Source organism: Sphaerodactylus townsendi, linkage group LG08 (assembly GCF_021028975.2).
Source record: "Sphaerodactylus townsendi isolate TG3544 linkage group LG08, MPM_Stown_v2.3, whole genome shotgun sequence".
In the NCBI taxonomy this organism is placed as follows: domain Eukaryota; kingdom Metazoa; phylum Chordata; class Lepidosauria; order Squamata; family Sphaerodactylidae; genus Sphaerodactylus; species Sphaerodactylus townsendi.
This window is the reverse complement of record NC_059432.1, coordinates 49,437,733-49,457,522: the sequence shown is the minus strand read 5'-3', so window position 1 is coordinate 49,457,522 and position 19,790 is coordinate 49,437,733. Positions and strand designations below refer to the sequence as shown.

General features: G+C 40.4%; 1 protein-coding gene across 10 annotated transcripts in view; it reads left to right on the top strand.

Moving 5' to 3' along the window:
• The window catches only part of PLPP4 (phospholipid phosphatase 4), a 132,554-nt gene that overhangs the window by 108,925 nt on the left and 3,839 nt on the right, over positions 1 to 19,790 (top strand). For 7 of the 10 annotated variants that reach the window (XM_048506561.1, XM_048506558.1, XM_048506560.1 and 4 more), the window contains 2 exons: positions 7,317 to 7,487; positions 14,646 to 18,854. In XM_048506561.1, the coding sequence (XP_048362518.1) occupies positions 7,317 to 7,487; positions 14,646 to 14,845 (371 nt within the window). In that variant the 3' untranslated portion in view covers positions 14,846 to 18,854. Of the gene's footprint in view, positions 1 to 7,316; positions 7,488 to 14,645; positions 18,855 to 19,790 lie in introns of those variants that run through there. The other 3 variants (XR_007245323.1, XR_007245322.1, XR_007245321.1) reach the window with 2 other exon arrangements.

The window sequence follows — 19,790 nt, the reverse complement described above, 5'->3', positions numbered from 1 at the left end:
TATTATATTTTGATGAGGGTATTAGAAATGAAATTATAAATTGTCCATTTGTATTGTTCTGAGCTGGATGACCAGACTAATCCAGTCTTGTCAGATCTCAGGTTGGTTCTGCATTAACTCTTGGGTAGGAGATTACCAAGGAAGCCCGCAGTTGCTATGGAAAAGCAGGCAATGGCAAACTACCTCTGTTCATCTCTTGCCTTGAAAACCCTATGGGGGTCATCATAAATCAGCTGTAACTTAGTGGTACTTCCCTCTACTATAGTACAAGCACTATGCTTCTAACCTCACAGATTGTATGAATGATGTACAACCCTTTCTCCTTGCTATGGACTGGTTTGGGGTGTAGTCTTCTGAACTGGCAAAGACATCAATGCAGCAGCTTATATGCAGTCATGAGTACAGCCTATTTTCTATGCAGTGGCTGGACCTGTGGATTCTACTTCTATTCAGGTAATACCATAGTCCTTTGTTGTCTGAACCACTTGCGACAATAATTCTATAGGTTGACTTCCTCCATTGTTAAGGGCAAGTGAAATGAATAAAACTAATGTGTGGGAGAGGGCATTATTCTTTTGAAAAGTAAAGGTTGCCCCCTGTCCCAGCACCAGGTCATTACTGTGATCTTTCATTTACTGGATTTTACTCAATACATAATAAAAGGAGGAAGGTTCCCGTGCGAAATTGATTTCAATAGGTCAATTGAATTCCATCTTGGTAATGCTGTGAGACATTAACTGGTGTTTTACCCTGCTGTAGCAAAACCATATACCATCATGTTTTACAGTTGAACAGAGCACAAAATACTGCATCAATGAAAGTTTTTGTCTGGTTAATTTTATTGCTTGAATTTAAATTAGTTTATTTTATTATTTATTTTATCAAAATATTTATACCATCTTTTATTTGGGCTCAAAGCATCTTATCAATACTAAGGAAAATATTACAGATTAAAACAAAATAAAAATAATATGATTATAATTAGGGCTGTCCATTAAAATTAATAATATTGAATAAAAATACTATTAAATTCCCAGGTTTCGTAATCGATTTATTAAGTCTAGCCATTCTTCTGTATGGAGAAAAAACCATTTAAAAATACTTTGGAAGGAACCCAAGTTTGCCTCAAAGCAACATTGTTTGATTTGGAAACTGTCCAGTAATCAGAATAGTGCAGGGATTGGTTGAGAGCACTCAGTGTTGAGGTAACTTTAATATTTAGCAGGCGTGCCAAGCCCTGGCATCAATTACTTTGAGCATGGAATATAAGAAATAAAAATATTTTTAAATAAGATCAAATGTTTTATGATGCTACAATCTAGTGAGACTTTGCTCAATTTAAGACTTTTTTTGTTCCTTCACAAAGGAAGCTGATTTGTGCTGATAAGCTAATATGTGTGTCTGACAGTTTCTCACCCATATGTTGGGGAAAAGACATGAGTACTGTTCTGATTGTCTCCACTTTGCATTTCATAGCATTTTTTTTTCTGGAACCAGTCTTAGTAGTCATGTTGGAAAAGGTAACCTGAAAATCATCCCTAAGGTAAAGTAACACATTATATACCATATCTCATGGTATCTGCATCAGACAGCTTAATACAGTGTTAAGATGTTCCAATCCAATTTGTTTCACAAATTATATTCACACCATTTCATTTGTTCTCTTCCTAAAGAAAAAACATTAAAGATTGCCTCTCTCAGAGTACAGTTTAGAAGCCCTCTGGATGTGATAATTTGTTCCTTACTCATGTTGCTTTTGTGTTATAGTTAAAAGGGGGGAAATTCTCTTGTATTCCTATAAATCCTGTGGAGACAATTTTTTTGTCATTAAGTTGCATCTGATTTATGGTAACCCTGTAGAGCAGTGGTTCTGAACCTGAGGGTTGGGACCCCTTTGGGGGTCCAACGACCCTTTCACAGGGGTCACCTAAGACTCTCTGTATCAGTGTTCTCCATCTGTAAAATGGATAAATGTTAGGGTTGGGGGTCACCACGACATGAAGAACTGTATTAAAGGGTTGTGGCATTAGGAAGGTTGAGAACCACTGCTGTAGAGTTTTATGGTAACCCTGTAGAGTGGCCTGCGCTATCCAGGTGAGGGCTCCTGAAACAATAGCTTCTGCAGAAGATAAATCTCAAGTACTCTCCATACTGGTCACTGACTTTATAAAGCAACACCTAACAATCTTACTTTTAAAACAAAATTATTATTTATTTTTACCTTGCAAAAGCCATTTTAGTTTATTAAAGTTAGTATTAAGCCCTTTTCTTTCTTCATTCAGTTCTGTGCTTCTGTCTAGTAAATAAAGCTGCCCAGAAGTGACACAAATATTCTTGTCTTACTGCATATGACATGGGGTTTCATTACATTCGTGCTGATTTAGCCTTCTTCTGGTGACAAATATGAATCCACCTACGCTTAGGACTGTGAAAATGCCACAAATGAAAAATAATGTGGGTTGGTACAGTTACCAACAATCACAAACTGAGGTTTTCTTTGACTTCAGCTTAGTCCAGGAAGGGGCCTATTTTTTAATCTCTTATGGTGTCACAGTGGTCCATTCTGCACAGTCTAAATAAGATGTCTTGGGGATGCTTAACAAAAGTGTCCTAGAAAGGCACTCCACACAGCTTTCTTCCCAAGACATCCTCAAGATGCCTTATTTTATCTCAAGGTGTCTTTTTTGGAGAATGCTTCAAAGTGCACCTTTTCCCCTAAGCCCCCTGCAAGACATCTGCTGCCTGGACGTGTGGACTGCAGAGCTCAGGAGGCACCTTATTTTGCTCACCCAACTGTTTTGTTCCGTTGTCAGTTTTACCCTCCGCTTGCACCCGACATTTTGTGTGCAGCTAAAGGGATTCTACCTGCCATCATTGGCTGAAGGTTGTCCCAGTTTCTGCTCTACACACTATTTTTTGGTGTGTCTTCTAGAGTTTCTTGAAAATTTATGTTGGGGTTAGTCCCTCAATGTTGTCTGAATCAAAGTTTTAAGCAAAGTTAACAGTTCCTCCTTGGGGGAAATGTTTGAGGAATTTCAGTGAAAAACCAGAAGACTTTCAATTAGATTATCACTGTTCTCATTCAAGATGGGAGGGTCACACTTCTCTGCTTTGCTTATCTAGTTGATCTCATAAGCTCTCATTCCTACCTTTATTTATTTATTTTTATTTATTTATTTTTCAAACTTATATACCGCCCAACCCCCGAAGGGCTCTGGGCGGTGAACAACATAAAGTTCAAATACAAATAAACATAAAATCAAACACAATAATCTTTCAATAATATAAGTTAAAGTTAAAATGCAGCAATTAGGCTTTATTTATCTATTGTATCTTATACAGTTCAGGTCTGAACTTCATTTTCTCTTTACAACAGTCCTCTGAGCAATGTTAAAATAGCATTTAATCCAAAGATAGCATTTAATCCATTTAATCCAGTTCAGGGGGAAATGGTGCCCGGGGACAACACCTGATCCAGGTGCCCCCTGGCCCTGCCCTCACCCCACCCCTTGTGCTCAGGGGTGGGGCTTGGGGCCAGGAACAGCTCATATGGGCACTGCAGTGGCAGGCTGGCTGAGCTGCCCTCTGAGCCACCTCCCACCTCCCTGCCCTCCTGAGGCCCTGCAGGGAGGCAGGAGGGCAGGATGCCACAGCAGGTGGCCCAGGAGGCAGCCTGCTGCTGCAGTGCCTATCCGATCCACCCCTGCCCCTGCCTTCAAGCCCTGCCCCTAAGGGCTGGGGAGAGGCCTCCTGGCCATGCGGCTGGGCCCAGCCTTGGGCACCGGCATGCGGTGCCCTGGCAAGGGGAGAGCCACTGAGCATCAACCAGGTTGCTGCGCCATGGGAGAGGCCGGGCACGGGGGTGGTGCCTGACACCCCCACGTGACCAAAAGATGTGTGCTCAAGGTATGCCCTTAAAGGAGGTATACCCCGATATAGTCTCCGGTAACATGGAACATGATTTTAAACCTTGAATCTGCAGAGATCAAGCCCAATATTTTATCCTGGTCACTGATTAAAGAAGGGACCAGGGAGCTGGATTGAATGAGATAGCATTTTTATGTTTGGATCCAGACAACTTCTTTACTCAACCTCATCCAATTCTCTTCCTTACAATTATTCCCATCTCACATGGCTTCTGAACATGTAGATCCTATGATCTCTAGCAGAGTCTTTTTGCATGGTCAGATGACTCCCTTCACTTCCTTTTTCACCAGAAGAAAAGTTGGTGAAATACAAACTATGTTCTTATTGTTTTATACTCTTTCCATTTTATTTGCACACTTACATTTTTCAGTGACCTTCCTAAAGCTTGAACACTGAGTCTGATGGTTCTGTGAACCTTTGTATCTTATATACAATACATCTGGTCAGAAAACCAATTTACTTTAAAACTGATGCACACTTCATTTTGCAAAACAAACACCATTTTAATTGCAGGTTTAAATCAACTGCAGTTTTCATCTGTTGTTGAGAGACAGTTATGAGAGGTTTATCTGTTTTGTTGAACAAAGCATCGCTAACTGCAAAATCTGTTGTCACAATGGAAATGGCATTTGCTGGTGCTTTTCCAGTGTGGAAATGGAGACTTGGTGTTAATTTTTTTTTTTAATGCATGAATTGTAGAACTGGGCTATTCATTTAGAGAAGTATTAGTAGGTGAAAAAAAACCTATAGCTGTGTCACTTAGATAAGCTATTTTGGTCTTGACTGCCTTTTTTTTTAATATGCAAAGAAATTTTGAGGTCAGCACTGAAGTTTTTCAGGCTTTTTTGGACTCTTGGAAGAATACAATATAATCTCCTCCTTTGATTACCCGTTTACAATCTATTTGATTACCTTCCATTTAATAGCTCTCTCACCAATTATCGCTTTTAAGGTTACTACTTTTTTATAACCCAGAGCATGAGTTCACAGCATGAATTATGTGGGTAAATGCATGTGTTGAAAAACGTTGAAAAGGTGTGTGTCATCATTCATTTGGATGATTCACAAGGCCTCCAGATTCTCAATGGTGTCTGTTTTAAAAAGCTGCTTTGTATCATCTTCCTGTTCTTGGTGTGTGCCTTCTCCAACTTATCGGGGAGTTTTTTTGTATCTTACCCTTTATCCAAGTGGGTTTGTATGGAATACCTAGAGGGATTTTTTTTCTGATTTTAATTTCACAAAAAGTACTTTGAGATAGTTTAGGCTTCGAGGATAGGATTGGCAAAGCCATGGCTCAGTAGGAGTCTGAATCTCTGTTTCTTCAGTCCCATTACATCACACTGCCTCCTAGAGAAGAGGGTCATAAATAGATGCTAGGAGCTTGTAGCAGCAAGAAAAATGAACACCTACTCATGGCAAAAGACTCACATAATGTCTGCTTTCAGACAAGTATGTGATATTAAATTGAAATCAGACACAAATACTGGTTGATATTATGTTCAGACATCCTCCTGATCCCTCCTTCCTTATGAACGGAACTTGATTCAAAATTCATGGTTTTCATTAAGCTTGAGTTCGACCTGATGTTTAAATCCAGGTGTCTCAGCCAAGTGAAGTTCTCACAAACTGGGATCCTAAATTTAATAATAATAATAATAATAATAATAATAATAATAATAATAATAATAATAATAATAATAATAATAAAAACCCCATCTTAGTGTCACAGTTCATGGAGGCCTAAATGAAGTTCAGTTTGCCAAGATGTCATAGTTTGGATATTATAGCAAATTGAAATTTGATTGGATGCGTAGGCCTTGACTGAGGTTGTGCACAGGATGGGAGAATTGTGGGAACATGCGAGCAATGGCAACAAGCTATTTTTTTCAGTTGAAGGCCAGCTTGGCATGATATCTGAGTTTAGTTGATTCATTCACAAACGTTATGGGCTAAGTAAATAGGGCATAAACCTCCACCTTGATTTCATTCTTCCCTTGTGTGAATTAGCCCTTAATGTGGTCTAAGCATCTTGCTGATTTTTGCTAACCCCTTGCTTTATTTTAGTATGGCTAGTTTACCAAGAACATACTCCTTTCAGCTTGGGTGACCAAAGTTTGGAGAAGAAGAGAATTCAGTATTCGAGTCTCCAGTTGAATGCATTTCACATTATGGTTGTTGTTGTTTTCATTTCAAAGATGCAATCCTATTGATTTGTCTAAATCAAAAAGCATCTTGTCAGTAATTGGGCACAACAGCTTGCAGGCTTAAAACTGCAAAAAAAACCCATGTTATGATTTCAACTAAAAAAAAGTCTTAATTGGCACTACTCTGAAGTAATTATAGTTTGTTCATTTAGTGCAGAAAAAGTCTGTACTTTAAATGCTTGTAGCAAGCTTTTGGAAAACAAATGTTTTGATTATCACACCCAAACTTGAAAGCAATGGGAACTTTTCCTTTAAGTTATATGCAAGCGTGACCAGTATCAGTTTAGTCTAAATGTATCTTATGACCTTACTTACTGTATTTGCAAATCTTACCTGGATCTTCAGGTAAAGAACCATTGTTGTGTAGAAGTTAGAGCTGTGGACTAGAATCTGGGATCCCCAAGTTTGACTTCACACTCTTCCATGGAAGCTCACTGGTTGATCTTGGACCTAATCCATCTCACAGGGTTATTACATGATCAAATAGAGGAGAGGAGGAGGACGTGAGTTGCCCTGGGTCCCCATTGGGCAGGGCATAAATCAAGTAAATAAAATAAAGAACCATGTTGATAATGTTGGCATTTGCCCCTCAAATTGCCCCTTTTGCCAATAGGCTCCTTTTGTGAAGCTAGGATACTTCACAGCTCTTGAAAACCCCATGCATTGTAAAATCACCAAATCCTTACCTTGAATATCTGCATATTGGAAACTACAAGTTGCTGTGACAGTGGCACCATTTTACATAGCTCAGTTATAGGCCTATCTTGTCATATTTCAATCATATAAATAAATTATGTCACTCTGATCTTAGACTGAAAAAACACAAAATGGACGTAGTTCGGGTAAATGGACAAAGAACTTTCTAGGAATGAGTATGTGAGATCTATCAATGATGCTCATGAATGCCTGAGTACTGAATTGAGTCACTGGAGTATGTCATCTCCAAATTCTAAAATTTCGCTGTACTTTATGTTGCACAGAAACCATACAAGTGTAAGTGTGTGACTTTGAATTTGTGAGCTGAAGCTATACGGGATTTGCATTTCGTGAGTGTCAGTCACTTCCCTGCAGGAAAAGAATTGGATGACCAAATGGATATTTTTTTATAAGCAGTCTCTTTGTTGAACTTTGTATACTTCACTAGCTCAGTCTACTTTTTTTGTTTTTTTCTCTCTCCTTTGGCAGTTGCATTTTCAGGTCTTGGCTTTACCACTTTCTACTTAGCTGGGAAGTTGCACTGTTTTACTGATAAAGGCCGAGGAAAAAGCTGGCGGCTCTGTGCAGCAATTCTACCTCTGTACTGTGCCATGATGATAGCTCTATCACGAATGTGCGATTACAAGCATCACTGGCAAGGTGAGCCATAGCAATCCCATTCTTATGGTAATTATTCTTGTACTTTAGCTGCTGTACAGAGTCTTATGGATTGTTAGGGGATAGCTAAATCATTAGTCTTACTCAGTACATGATTGTTTCCTATGTAAGCCTTATAAAGATTTCCTATTAATTGTTAAAATAAACTACATGTTAGGCTTAGTTAAGACATTTATTCTAACACAGTTTTAGATCTATAGGTTTGCGGCATACTTCTTTCCTTTTCACTAACTTACAGGCTCAGTTGCTTCCATACGTTTGGCCAGTTACAACAGTCAGGAATTGTAACAGTCAAACCAAAGTAAAGTTGGATGGATGCAGACACAAATCTCTTTCACTTATATAGCTGAAATTGAATGCCATGGACTGCATAAGCATCGTGGGGGAGGGGGGGAGTCACATAAGTTACATAGGGGTGCATTTGGCCATACCCCCACAAGGGGAGGAGTTGGGGCACTGCTACTAGGCTGAAGCCCATCCCAGGCCAGAGGGCAGAAGTGGCAGAGAGCCCCTGAGTGAATGGTTTGCCACCCCTTTCAGGCAGTGGTTCTCAGGGGAAGGCCCATGCTAATGAGGCAGGGACTTTATGGGCCCACCCAGCTGACTGACCTCCCTCACCAGTTCATCTTCCATGCCATGGCACAGTGCCCAGATAGGAAGGAACAGCTAGGCTAGGCCAGGCCAGGATTGCTTCTTGTGGCTGCTGGCCTCCTCTCATACACCCCTTCCTTGACTTCATTCTCTTCTCTTCACACGTGCACGGCCATTGTGAAAGCCACATTGTGGTGGTGGAGTCCAGAGGGGTGTCCAGTTGGTTCTGGAAAGGGAAGCAAGGAAAGAGGGAGGGCCAGCCCAAGAAGGAGAGGCTGACTGTGAGAAGCCAAGGTTCCTGCAGGGGATGCAGTACTTTTATGTACATGCAGCCCCACATTTCTCTAGCCTGGCAAATCCCACAGATCCCTTCTCCAGATCTCTCCCTCCCATTGTTCTGATCCCCCTTCAGGGAGGGAGCAGTCAGGACCTGCATCTGCTGGGCCACCTGAAGTTTACACCAGAAAAGCCAGTGGGGCTCTGTAGTATGCCAGCTACCCCACCAGGGTGCTGCAGAATACTGAGGCCATGATGGGCATGCAAAGAATGGCAGTGCAGTGCAGTTAGTGGTTTGGACACTCTGGACACCCACCATTTCTCTGCATCCATCCTTCAGCCTCCAGCCCTTTTCCTGCTTCTCCCAGCTCTAAAAAAAGGGGCGGTTGATCGTTAAATAATGATCAGCTAGGAAGGAGTCCCAGAGAGTTCAAGGAGACTGGCCAGGACTGCTCTTTCCCACATCTTCTGCATTTAGAAAAAAATCTTATTCGCAGACTGGACTGATTGGATTCTGTTCATATTCGGGAGTCCTGTATTGATACTATATCTCTTTCTTATGAGGATCTGAGTCTTTGGACCTTCAAGGGGTTTCTTTCTTTCTCTCATACTCTTTCTTTCCTTCTCTTTTTCTCTCTTTTTCCCTATTTTCCCTCCTTTTCTTCTTTCCTTTCTTCATGCTAATACAGGTTGGGTGGCTCACCCCCCCCCCCACACACACCCCGACTCCACTGCTCTACTGTGGAGGCCATGGTGGGGCAGTGGAATCTGGGATGGGGGTGCAATTTCAGTGCTTGCCCCAGGTGCCAGGTTCTGTAGCTATGCCCCTGATGGGCTGGAGAGGAAAAAATTACCTGAAAATGGTTAGATTAATGCTGACCAGCTGACCACATTGCAGCTCCTTGAAAATATGTCAAGCTGTTTAGAACAACACAGGAAAGATGGTTTCAGAATTCCATTTATACATGATTGGAAATCTTCTAATTTCACTTAGTGACTTGAAACTGCATCATTCAATCCATAGATACTAGATCAGGGGTAGGGAACCTGCGGCTCGAGAGCCGCATGCGGCTCTTCTGCCCTTGCACTGCGGCTCCACGACCGAGCCGCTGGCCCCATCCTTGCCCACCCTGCAGGCAGCAGGGCGGGCGCACCAACTGCCCACAGTCGGCTGGGTTGCGCCGCAGGCTTCCCCTCTCGCCCGCCCCGTTGGAGCGGGGCGGGTGCTTTTCTGGTGGCCAGCAAGGCTGAGCCGCCGGCTTCATCCTTGCCCGCCCTGCAGGCAGCAGGGCGCATCCATGCGCTTCTCAGAATGAGCGGAGTAAAAGGTAAAAAAAACCCTATATATATAGTGTTATCTTTATTTTAAATGTCAAAAATTATTTACGGCTCCAAGTGTTTTCTTTTCCTGTGGAAAACGGGTCCAAATGGCTCTTTGAGTGTTAAAGGTTCCCTACCCCTGTACTAGATGGTATTTATGATCCCCCCCCCTCCCCGCGGTCTGGAATGAAGTGTATGATGTCATTAGAATGCGTGTGTAAAACTATTCTCAAGTTTGCTGTATAGTAAATTTTGGAGTATACTCTTAGAAACCTTTTCTGCCAAAAGCCAAAATTATTCATGGAATGAAATATGTGCTGTGAGGCAGATAATTACAATCACATTTTCTATATGGTGAAAATAGAGTGTTCCCAAGGGACTGCTGTGTCCATTACAGCTGCATTTACTTATCTTTGAAGTTTAAAGAGATAGAACTGGGGGAGACAACATTCTGGATGTCATTTGGGAACCTGGGACTACATTCAAAACTTCCTTTATTTTAAAGAAATTCCTATTGGTGACCTTAGTGTTTACCTGAAAGGACCACATTTTTAATGGGGAAAGTAAATCACTTGGTACATCATAGCCACAAGCTCTGTTGTTCAGCCATTGTCTTTTATGTTCTGAGGGGACAGGCAATTGTACTGAATTACCTGTGCTGGCTTTGTGATAAGAGCCTTAACTGCCCAGTTGGGAACAAATGAGGGCCATCAGTATAGTCTATGGGAACACAGATTCTGTTGGTGAAAGTCAAGTAGGACAGCCTCACACTAGAAAGCCATATATAAGTATTGACTGCATTGATACTATGAGTTACATTAGCCTTGGTGGAAAAATAAGTTTTTTTGTCATTTTAGCAAGGATACTCTTGAGGACAAATGCATTTAGGCCATTAAAAATTCCAAGCATGTACATAATTATTTTTAGCAAGGCTTTTCCTTCTCATTTCTGAAAAGAGTGCAATTTATTTTACTAACAAGGTAAGCAGAAATAATTATCATGAATAAAAGGCCTAACTGTCAACACTGAATCTGGGGCAACCTTTTCTTTGTACTTTTTAAATGGAAAAAATGAAAATGAAATAAGCTTGGGACAGCTCCAAGAAGTACGAAGTTACGAACCCTTTTGCTTCAGGGAGAAAAACACTTTTATAGTTTATTGGTTGTGCTGACATATATTTCACAAGGTGGTGGCTGAATATCTGTCATATTAGCATGGCCCTGATTATTTGGGCCAGATGGAAGTTTCTCTGTGCATGTGTGAAGTACATCTTTATTGTGTAAACATAGTGAACCATTTCTGAAAAGCAGCTTTTAAAAATCGCTCATGAGTGACCAGATACTATGTATTTTTTCCTATTATAAGAGAAGTCTGGACATAGTGTATAACAGACTTCCCTTGGTGGTACACCGCTGAAGATGCCAGCCACAGATGCAGGTGAAACATTAGGAACAAGATCTACCATACCACGGTGTCGCAGCCCGGAAAACCCACACCAACCAACATTGAAAGTGATGCTGTTTGGGTTGTGGGTGGGGAATCTACCCTGAAACAGCATCATTTTCAGTGTTGTTTAAACTAGGGAGCCCAGATTCTCCCTTTAAGGTGGATTTGAAGGGAGAATCTGGGCTCTCTAGTCTAAACAACATTAAAAGTGATGCTGATTCAGGGTGGACCCCCCCCCCAAAAACAGCATCACTTTCAATGTTGTTTAAACTAGGGAGCCCTGGGTGTGTTCAGATTTGTGAGTTGGGGCATGTTCTATAATGTGAAGGTGACTTTGAGATGACATGGTGCAAAAAATTGTTCCTTGGTTGTAGTGGGGGGCGCAAAACTCAGAAACGTGGGGGGCGCAAAACTCAGAAATGGAGCACCAGGCTCCATTTCCCCTAGCTATGCCTCTGATGGCTATGCATCTTTACAAATAGGAAGATATAAACATGTGGGAACAAAAAAAGGCACAGTAAGAAGGACTGCCTCCTTGTGTAATGCTTCAGCTGCAGAGTATAACTCTAGCTTCTCTCAGTGAAACAGATGAAGCATGTGCAGGTGCAGGATCAGATTGCTTAACCAAGTTTTGCACAATGTCTCTCTCAAATGATTTCATGTGTCTCTCATCCCTCATCTTCTCTCATACAACCATGCCCAAAAATTGATATCTTTTTCAGAGAACCTGCTTTTTTTGCCTTTTGGGGGAAGGTCAAGGGATAAACCCATCAGCCAGGTCATGATTGCACTTGCCTGGAGCCGCAGTGTCCCACCAGCAGCTAGTCTGCTACAGAGGGCTTTCGGCATTCATGGAGCTGGGAACCAGTAATGCTTTCCCCAGACAGGGGGCTGTTGCAGGGAAGGGAAAGGGGAGAAAGCTGCCCTTTTTCTTCTCCAGGGGTTTGGAGGCTGGGCTGCAGCTGATAAATTTTTGACATGCACCCAAAACTTTTCATGGCATCCCTGCTTGAAAGGGTGGAGTGCTCATGCTTGGCATGGGATCCCTGCCCTGCTTGAAAGGGTGAAGTGCTCATGTGGAAAGAAGTAAGAGCCCAGAGTGAAGACAACAATGGAGGGGAGATATGTATTCTCCCAAGTTTGTTTCCCTCTGATCTGATTTATATAAGTGCATTGTTTGATTCTCATGTTTTTGTTTGTGTGTTGTGCCCTATTTTTAGCATGTTTTATGGTTTGCATTGGTCACTTTGGTGGAGAGTGTGGGATATAAATATTTAGACCAAATAAAAATGAAATCTGCTTCAGATGCTGCTTCCCATCCCAGGTTTCTACTGTATTCTCTTCCTCCCCTTTATTGTAGCACCACCATCTCTGTCTCTTCTTTCTTTTCCATATAACTGGGCAGCCAGCTGTCTTTCTCTAGCTTCCCTTTCCTACCCATGCACACTATATGTGGCAAATGCCCACAAATTCAGTAAAGTGGATGATAGACTTGTTGTGTTGTGAGGATTGTCTTCTCCCTGCTGGTCATCACTCAAGTCGGGCATTTAATTTTTTCTCCCAAGCATGCATACCAAGGCAGGCTGCTTTGCATTCAAATGTGGTTGTCATTCACAGCTCAACAAGCACACAGATCTATTGAGTACAAGAGGATTTGCTTGTGTTAAACTTGTTTGATCTTCTTTGGAATGCTTTCTTTTCAGGGGGCAAGAAGAGTCTCCTGAGAGGACATGGGGGAATCATTCTGAATGCTAAATAGTTTGAATGCAAAGTGCCGTCAAAGAGAAGCAGGAAAATGTTAATTGTTTAATGACATAGCATCATGCTTAATTTTCTGTTGGAACTTTTAAAAGGTTGAAGGAAGAGGCTATAAACATAATGCAATGTATTTAATTGGTTTTCCTTTGAATTCTTGAAGGAAAGCAGCCATTCAGTAAAAACATTGTACTAATGTCTTGATTTTATTGTGATAAATATGAGTATAAGGTTTTTCTCAGACTGACAAAAATCTTATACTCATATTTATCACAATAAAATCAAGGCATTAGAACAATGTTTTTACTGAATGGCTGCTTTCCTTCAAGAAAGCTGTCATTCTTCATTGAATACAAAAGTACGCAAACTGGAATAGTCATCATTTCCTAATGACAATTGAATACCATTATTTGAGGCTTATATAATACCTAGGGATGCCAGCCTCCAGGTGGAACCCAGGGAGTCCCCAGAATTACAGAGATCAGTTCCCCTGGGAAAAGAAATTGATGCTTTGGAGGATGGACTCTATGGCATTGTATCTTGCTGAGGTCCCTGTCCTCCCCAGGCTCTTCCCGCAAATCTCCAAAGTTTCCCAACCTGGATCTGGCAACCACAAGTTTTAAGAACATAAAAAGAGACTTGCAAGATCAGACCCAGGTCTGTCTAGAATAGATCTTGTTTCCCTTGGAGATCAGGCAGAGGCATTTCAGAAAACCACAGAGTATAAAAGCACTAATTTTCTTCTGTTGAGGCTTGCAGCAGCTGGAATTCAAAAGATGTTCTATTTCAAACAATAACAGAACCCCATACATTGTGTGCAGGGGGGGGTCATATCTCATGTGAAAAGGGAGTTTATATGCTAGTCTGTGATATGTGGACTTTTATTTGTTTGCCGTTTCCAAATGGTAACTGAAGTTCTTCTTGCTGATGAACTGAATGTTTAGACACTCCAGTGGTACTTTGTAAGGCTGACTCCAATGATCTGCATATTATGAAAATATCCAGCCATGAATATCTGCTACATGACAGTCTGTTGTTCTTTCTCAATTGAAATCCCAGACATTTATATTTTCATATGTGGATATCATTTTTTAAGGGAAAAATGGGTACATGCATTCTATGATGTATCTGTTTTGCTTCATGTATGTGTCACCTTGTTCAGTGCATGCCATAAGTTAAAGCTGCACAGCTGTCCCCTACATATCTGTATGGAAGTGGACCATAAGTGATGGCAATATGGCTGCATGTGCTGGGTGGCCATCAGATTCTTACAGGGTACATCAAATCTGCTTGAGTAAGAATTTGTTACCAGTCTGCAGTTTGTTTCAAAACAGCAGAATACCCCAAAACTGTGGAAAGTGCCATACAAGATATAGTAAGAGTTCATACGCTCACAAACATACACACATATCACACATAGACTTGTATCCCATAAGGTATGGGTTAACGTAAAGTTATTTTTTTCATGTTGATTGTTTAAAATAATAATTTAAAATATGTTTAAAAGAATTTTAAAGAAATCCAAACCAAAGGTGGAAATAAATCACTCATCTAACTTTGCCTCTCACTCGATCCCATACTCTGTACATGTTCCAGCTATTTGAGGGTTCCAGCTATTAAAATAATTAAAATAATACCATAAATAAAATAATTAAAATAATACCATAAAAATGTACATATTTTGCAATAATTGAACTTGACTATGAGTTTAACAGCATAATGCTTATCAAGTTATCTTTTTCCCCAACCTAGATGCTTTTGTTGGCGGGGTCATTGGCCTTATATTTGCTTACATTTGCTACAGACAGCACTACCCTCCACTGAGTAACCTGGCTTGTCACAAGCCCTATGCCAGCCTTCTGGTTCAGACATCACTGAAGAAAGAAGAAACCTCTGCAGTGGATAATGCTACCAGCCTGCCTCTAGAAGGGATAACAGAAGGTCCAGTATGACTAATACACCTGCAGGATGAACTTATAGCTCTTTCATACATTCCGCCAATCCAAACTGGTCTCTCTGCATAATAGTATCTCTTAACAGCTGTAAGTCTGTCATAAGCTTTTCCTTTTATGATTCCATTTCTTTGCACTTGCATTCTTTCCTCCTTGGGTTTAATTGGTTTTTATTTTGTAATTTGCTGTTCCCTGCAAAATCAGGAGTTGTTCATAGAAAGGATGTTTCTGATAGAAGTAAACATTTCAAGAAAACAAAGATTGAAATGAGACCTGTGAGATTCTATTTATTATTATTAATCAACATTTACCTTGAACTTTTTATGTGGTGAATCCTTTACAATCCATATCTTATTCACATTTGCTCCATCCATGTGAAGCAGGTCATTCTTATTCCCATTTTATAGATGTGGGATTGACAGAATGAAGGAGAATGACTTATCCAAGGACACCCACTGAAACTGTTGCTAATCTGGAATGTGGACCAGTTTCAGGACTAACCAGTGGATTGTATCAGCTACCAGTGAGGTCCATGCCTTCTTCTGAGAAGTTCTGGGTGATCTGAACTGCCATTGATGTCACACCTACTTTCCTGAGATGTGTCCAGCAGATGGCAGAATTGGACCCTTGGATATATTTTTTTACATCTCATATCTTTGTAAACAAATACAACAATCATCTGTTGCCAAGTGTCTTAATATGTGGTGTGAATATTTTTTTGAGTTGCCCATCAAGTTTTGGCAGGATTATTCTGAGCAGGTTGTAGCCCCACTTTGGGCACAGAATCAGGACCCTGGAACCCTGCAAATCCAATTAGAGATGCCAGAGAGCGAGAGGTATATTTATTTAAGTTACAGCAGAAACAAATAGGCCACGGAAACAAAAGCAGAAGTGATGCTTCGTTCACAGCTCAGAGTTTTATAGGGATTCAAATGCTAATCTTCTTTACACCATCAATTACATCACACTGGCATCACAGGCTAAGCCCACTTCAGGTAATATAATTTGTCCCATGATCACTAAGAGATGGGTTTTTGGCACTTTGGGATAGAGATATTATTATGAGGCTCGGGGCAATCTTAGGCCAACATTCCATCCTGACAAGAATAAGAGCCTTTTGCTGAAGGCCTTATAACAATGAAGTTAGCTGTAACTGGTATCTTATTTTCAGATGTGTTTTCAGAAGAAGAAGCTAATTAATTTCTTATCAAATATGCCTAATGCCTCCACCAGGTCCTGGAAGGCACAGAGAGCTATTCCTCCCTATTGAAATATGGCTTACAATTCGATACAAATATTCCACACATCAGGCCGCTCTATTGACAGGCAATGAATACAACTTTCTTCCTGGCCAGATGGATTCAAAGATGGGAGTGAGGGTTCCAGCTATTAAAATAATACCATAATCATTCCATAGGGTATTGCTTGAAGGTTGACTGGCTTCAGTAAAGCTTTTAGGAAAATTCCATCCTAATACTGCTAACTTATGGTGCTGAGTTACTACAAAATTAAACAAACTAATATTGTTAATATCACTAAGAAAAGCATTTTATTTCCAAAATGCTTCCTCAGCTATGATGAAATAATGTTTTTTAAATATACAGAACATGAGGGCTAGAGAAGGCCAAGACTGCTGGCGTAAGTCAATCCTAAGAAAGATGTTGACAGCACAGTCATGCAAAGCTATTGGAAGTGTCAGCTGGCAATAACATATGTGGATAGGATCAGTTGGACACTTTCTATTAACACATTAGTGTGTTTCCCCCCTTGAGAACATGGTAGTAATTATTTTCAAGCTGAATGACTCACTTGAAAATTGCAAGCTGTGATCCTTTAAAAATATTTAAAAATTGCAAAGGGGAAAAATACATTTTTATTGAGTGTGTGAATTTGTGAGCTATACATTCTTATATAGTGGTTTCTGTAGACTTGCTGAAGCACTGGGGGTAGTTTTCCATTCCTGCAACCTGCTCTGGAAAGCTTGACTTCCAACACCATATACGTAATAACTTACTTTTAAGACCCTCGTCTGCTGCCTCAACCATTATGAATCTAACACTTCCCTAAGCACAGAGTTTAGATAGCTGTTATACCACTACCCATGCAAATGTGAGGGAGTTCTTTGTTAGCATATATTCTACCAATTATAGACCTCACTTAAAAGTCACAGAAAAGGTTCCTGGAGAAGGCTGAATAGATACATTCCATAGAAAGACATAACCCATGTACAGAATTTGTCACATAGTAATGGAAGATGTATGTAAATGGTAGGAGTCAAAATTAATCTTTGGTGGGTGGTCATCTGGCCCTTGGACAAACAAGCATCATTTTAAGACAAAAAAATGACAGCTCAGATTATGAACCTGCCTTGGCATATTCCAAATGTGAAAAAAAGCATTTCTTGATGGAAGGACTTCATAATGTTAACTAGCCCATAGACCTCTTTCCAATGATGAACCTCTCTGTAAAACCTCTTGCAGTTGCTGGCTAGAATATTGTGAGATGACTTCAGAAGTACCATCGTTTTCTTTCCTGACTTCTGACATCAACAGTGCTGTGCATGGTTACTAATTTAGTCTTGGGAACAGTTCTTGGACACCCAAGTCCTGAATGAAAATATCTCTCTGGGAACAGTTTTGGAGTTCCTGACCCAGCAAGGGATGCATGGGTGAAGTCCCCCATCTTTGTGCATGTTGTCCTTTCTGGATTTAGAGTAACTTGTGAGTAGTTAACTCACATTAATATGTGTGTGTGTGTGTGTTGGCTGCACAGCTTTTCCTTTTAATATTGTGGTCAAACGAATATTGTGGAGGAAGATATTCTATGTGGCTATCTGGCAAAATGAGTTTTGCTTGATCAGGCAGCTGGACTAATGGAGTCTGCTTTGATGAATGCTATCCTTTATGGTGCTTTAGACTAGATGAGATTACTGGCAAAGTTACTGATATAACTAATGTAGACTTGATGGACTATACATTTGCCTTGAAGGCAGTCTGTGGTTCAGCAAGTTTTGTGTCTTTCTGTAGAAAATGGTCATTTTCTTTGTCATATTTTATTTTTAAAAGTTATGTAAAGGAAATCTATTAGTTGACAATGTGTGCTATTTTGATAAGAAAAAAAGAATAGATTAGATATCTGAATAAAAGATCCATTGAATTACAGAAGTATATCCAAAATGCTTAATTCATCTATGGAACACATATATTAGGAATAAATTACTGAAAAATCCTGTAGAATGTAATGGGGCTGAGACTATTATTTTGGTTTGTATCATATATATACACTTATGGGGAGGTGAAATATATCATAGAAATCTGGATTTTGCACCTCTGTATGAGTGGGAAGAAGGGACAAGTATAAAGGGATGCAAAACCAGCCTGGAATCAAAATTTGCCTTTACTGAATAAATATGCAATTATGTATCTTCTGCCCATCGAGTAGCATTTGGGTCCCCAGTTATCAGACAGTTATTTTGTAAGTCACTGGTGTTACTAGAGGAATTTTCACAGTTGATGGTGCTGTGTCTGATGTTTTTTAAAATAATACAGAATGAATTTTATTAATAGAGGTGCTCTAATTTTTTAATTCATATATCTATGATACAGATCATTTAAAATCCAAATATGTGATGTAAGCCAGCTAAAACTGTAAGAATACTTAGGTGGCAAAATAGTTCCAGATTTCTTGGCTTTTTTTGAGAATAATACCCGAAGTCATGAGAACATCCGCTTATGAACCAGAAAAAGCTCATGTAATCTTTGTTCCTGGAGGCATAGCTGTTCCTCTGGTTTCAAACGTAATGTTAGATTTAACTGGTCTGGTTATGAGTTTTTCCTTGGAGGCTGTCCCTTTCTCCATTTTGCCAATAATGCCAACTTCCACCTCTTGTATGCTTTTTCAGCCTGCATAAACTGTAAATGAAAGCGAAAAGTGGTCATATTAGCACAAATACATTTCAGCACTGGCTTTTGGAGAACTATCAGAACTGTGATGGAGTTTTTGGTGCTACTAAATCAGGGGTAGGGAACCTGCGACTCTCCAGATGTTCAGGAACTACAATTCCCATCAGCCCCTACCAGCATGGCCAATTGGCCATGCTGACAGAGGCTGATGAGAATTGTAGTTCCTGAACATCTGGAGAGCAGCAGGTTCCCTACCCCTGTACTAAATCCATACACTGTCTTGAAAATACTAGTTGCAAGGTTGGCTTTCCATGGTGGTATGTGTGTAAAGTGATGTCAAGTCCTTGGTCTTCCTTGGTCTTCCATCTAAAAACTAGCCAGGGCCAACCCTGCTTAGCCTCTGAGATCTGACAAGATTGGGCTAGCCTGGCCTATCCAGGTTATGGCTTTCCATTTCAAATGAAAATAACTGCTATGTGGTAGACAGCTCCCTCCATGCTATACAAAAGGGGAAGGTACACAACCACATGTGGTGGACAGCAGCATTGCCTGCCAAACTATTCACCATCTCATTTTAAGCTCTTTTCTATGGCTTGAAATGCTGTAGGAAAATCTGAGGAACTATCAGTTATGCAAAGCAGTTTCCATGCTGTTGCTTTGAATTATGGTTATGGTGGAGCCAAATGCTTGAACCCTGCCTTGATTCACAAAATGATTATAGGATACCCTTAATCCTGTCCCCCTTTCCCCACATGTATATTTTCTCTCCAGTAAAAAAAATGTCTTCTTAGTTCTGTCATATATTGAAGACTGAGTGGATTGGAATCTGCAACCACCAGTACAATGACACTCATCTTTCCCAGCAGATCTTTACCACTTTTTTCATCCCTCTCTCAGCAGACCCATTTGGTCCCTGAAAAGCTGATATTGTGGCTTGAGAGAAGCTGATGGACAAAACATTATGCTTGAAGAATGTAGTGTTCTTACTCCCAACACCTCCTTCCTGCTCTGGCACCAGAGGCTTCAATGGCAGATAAAGCAAG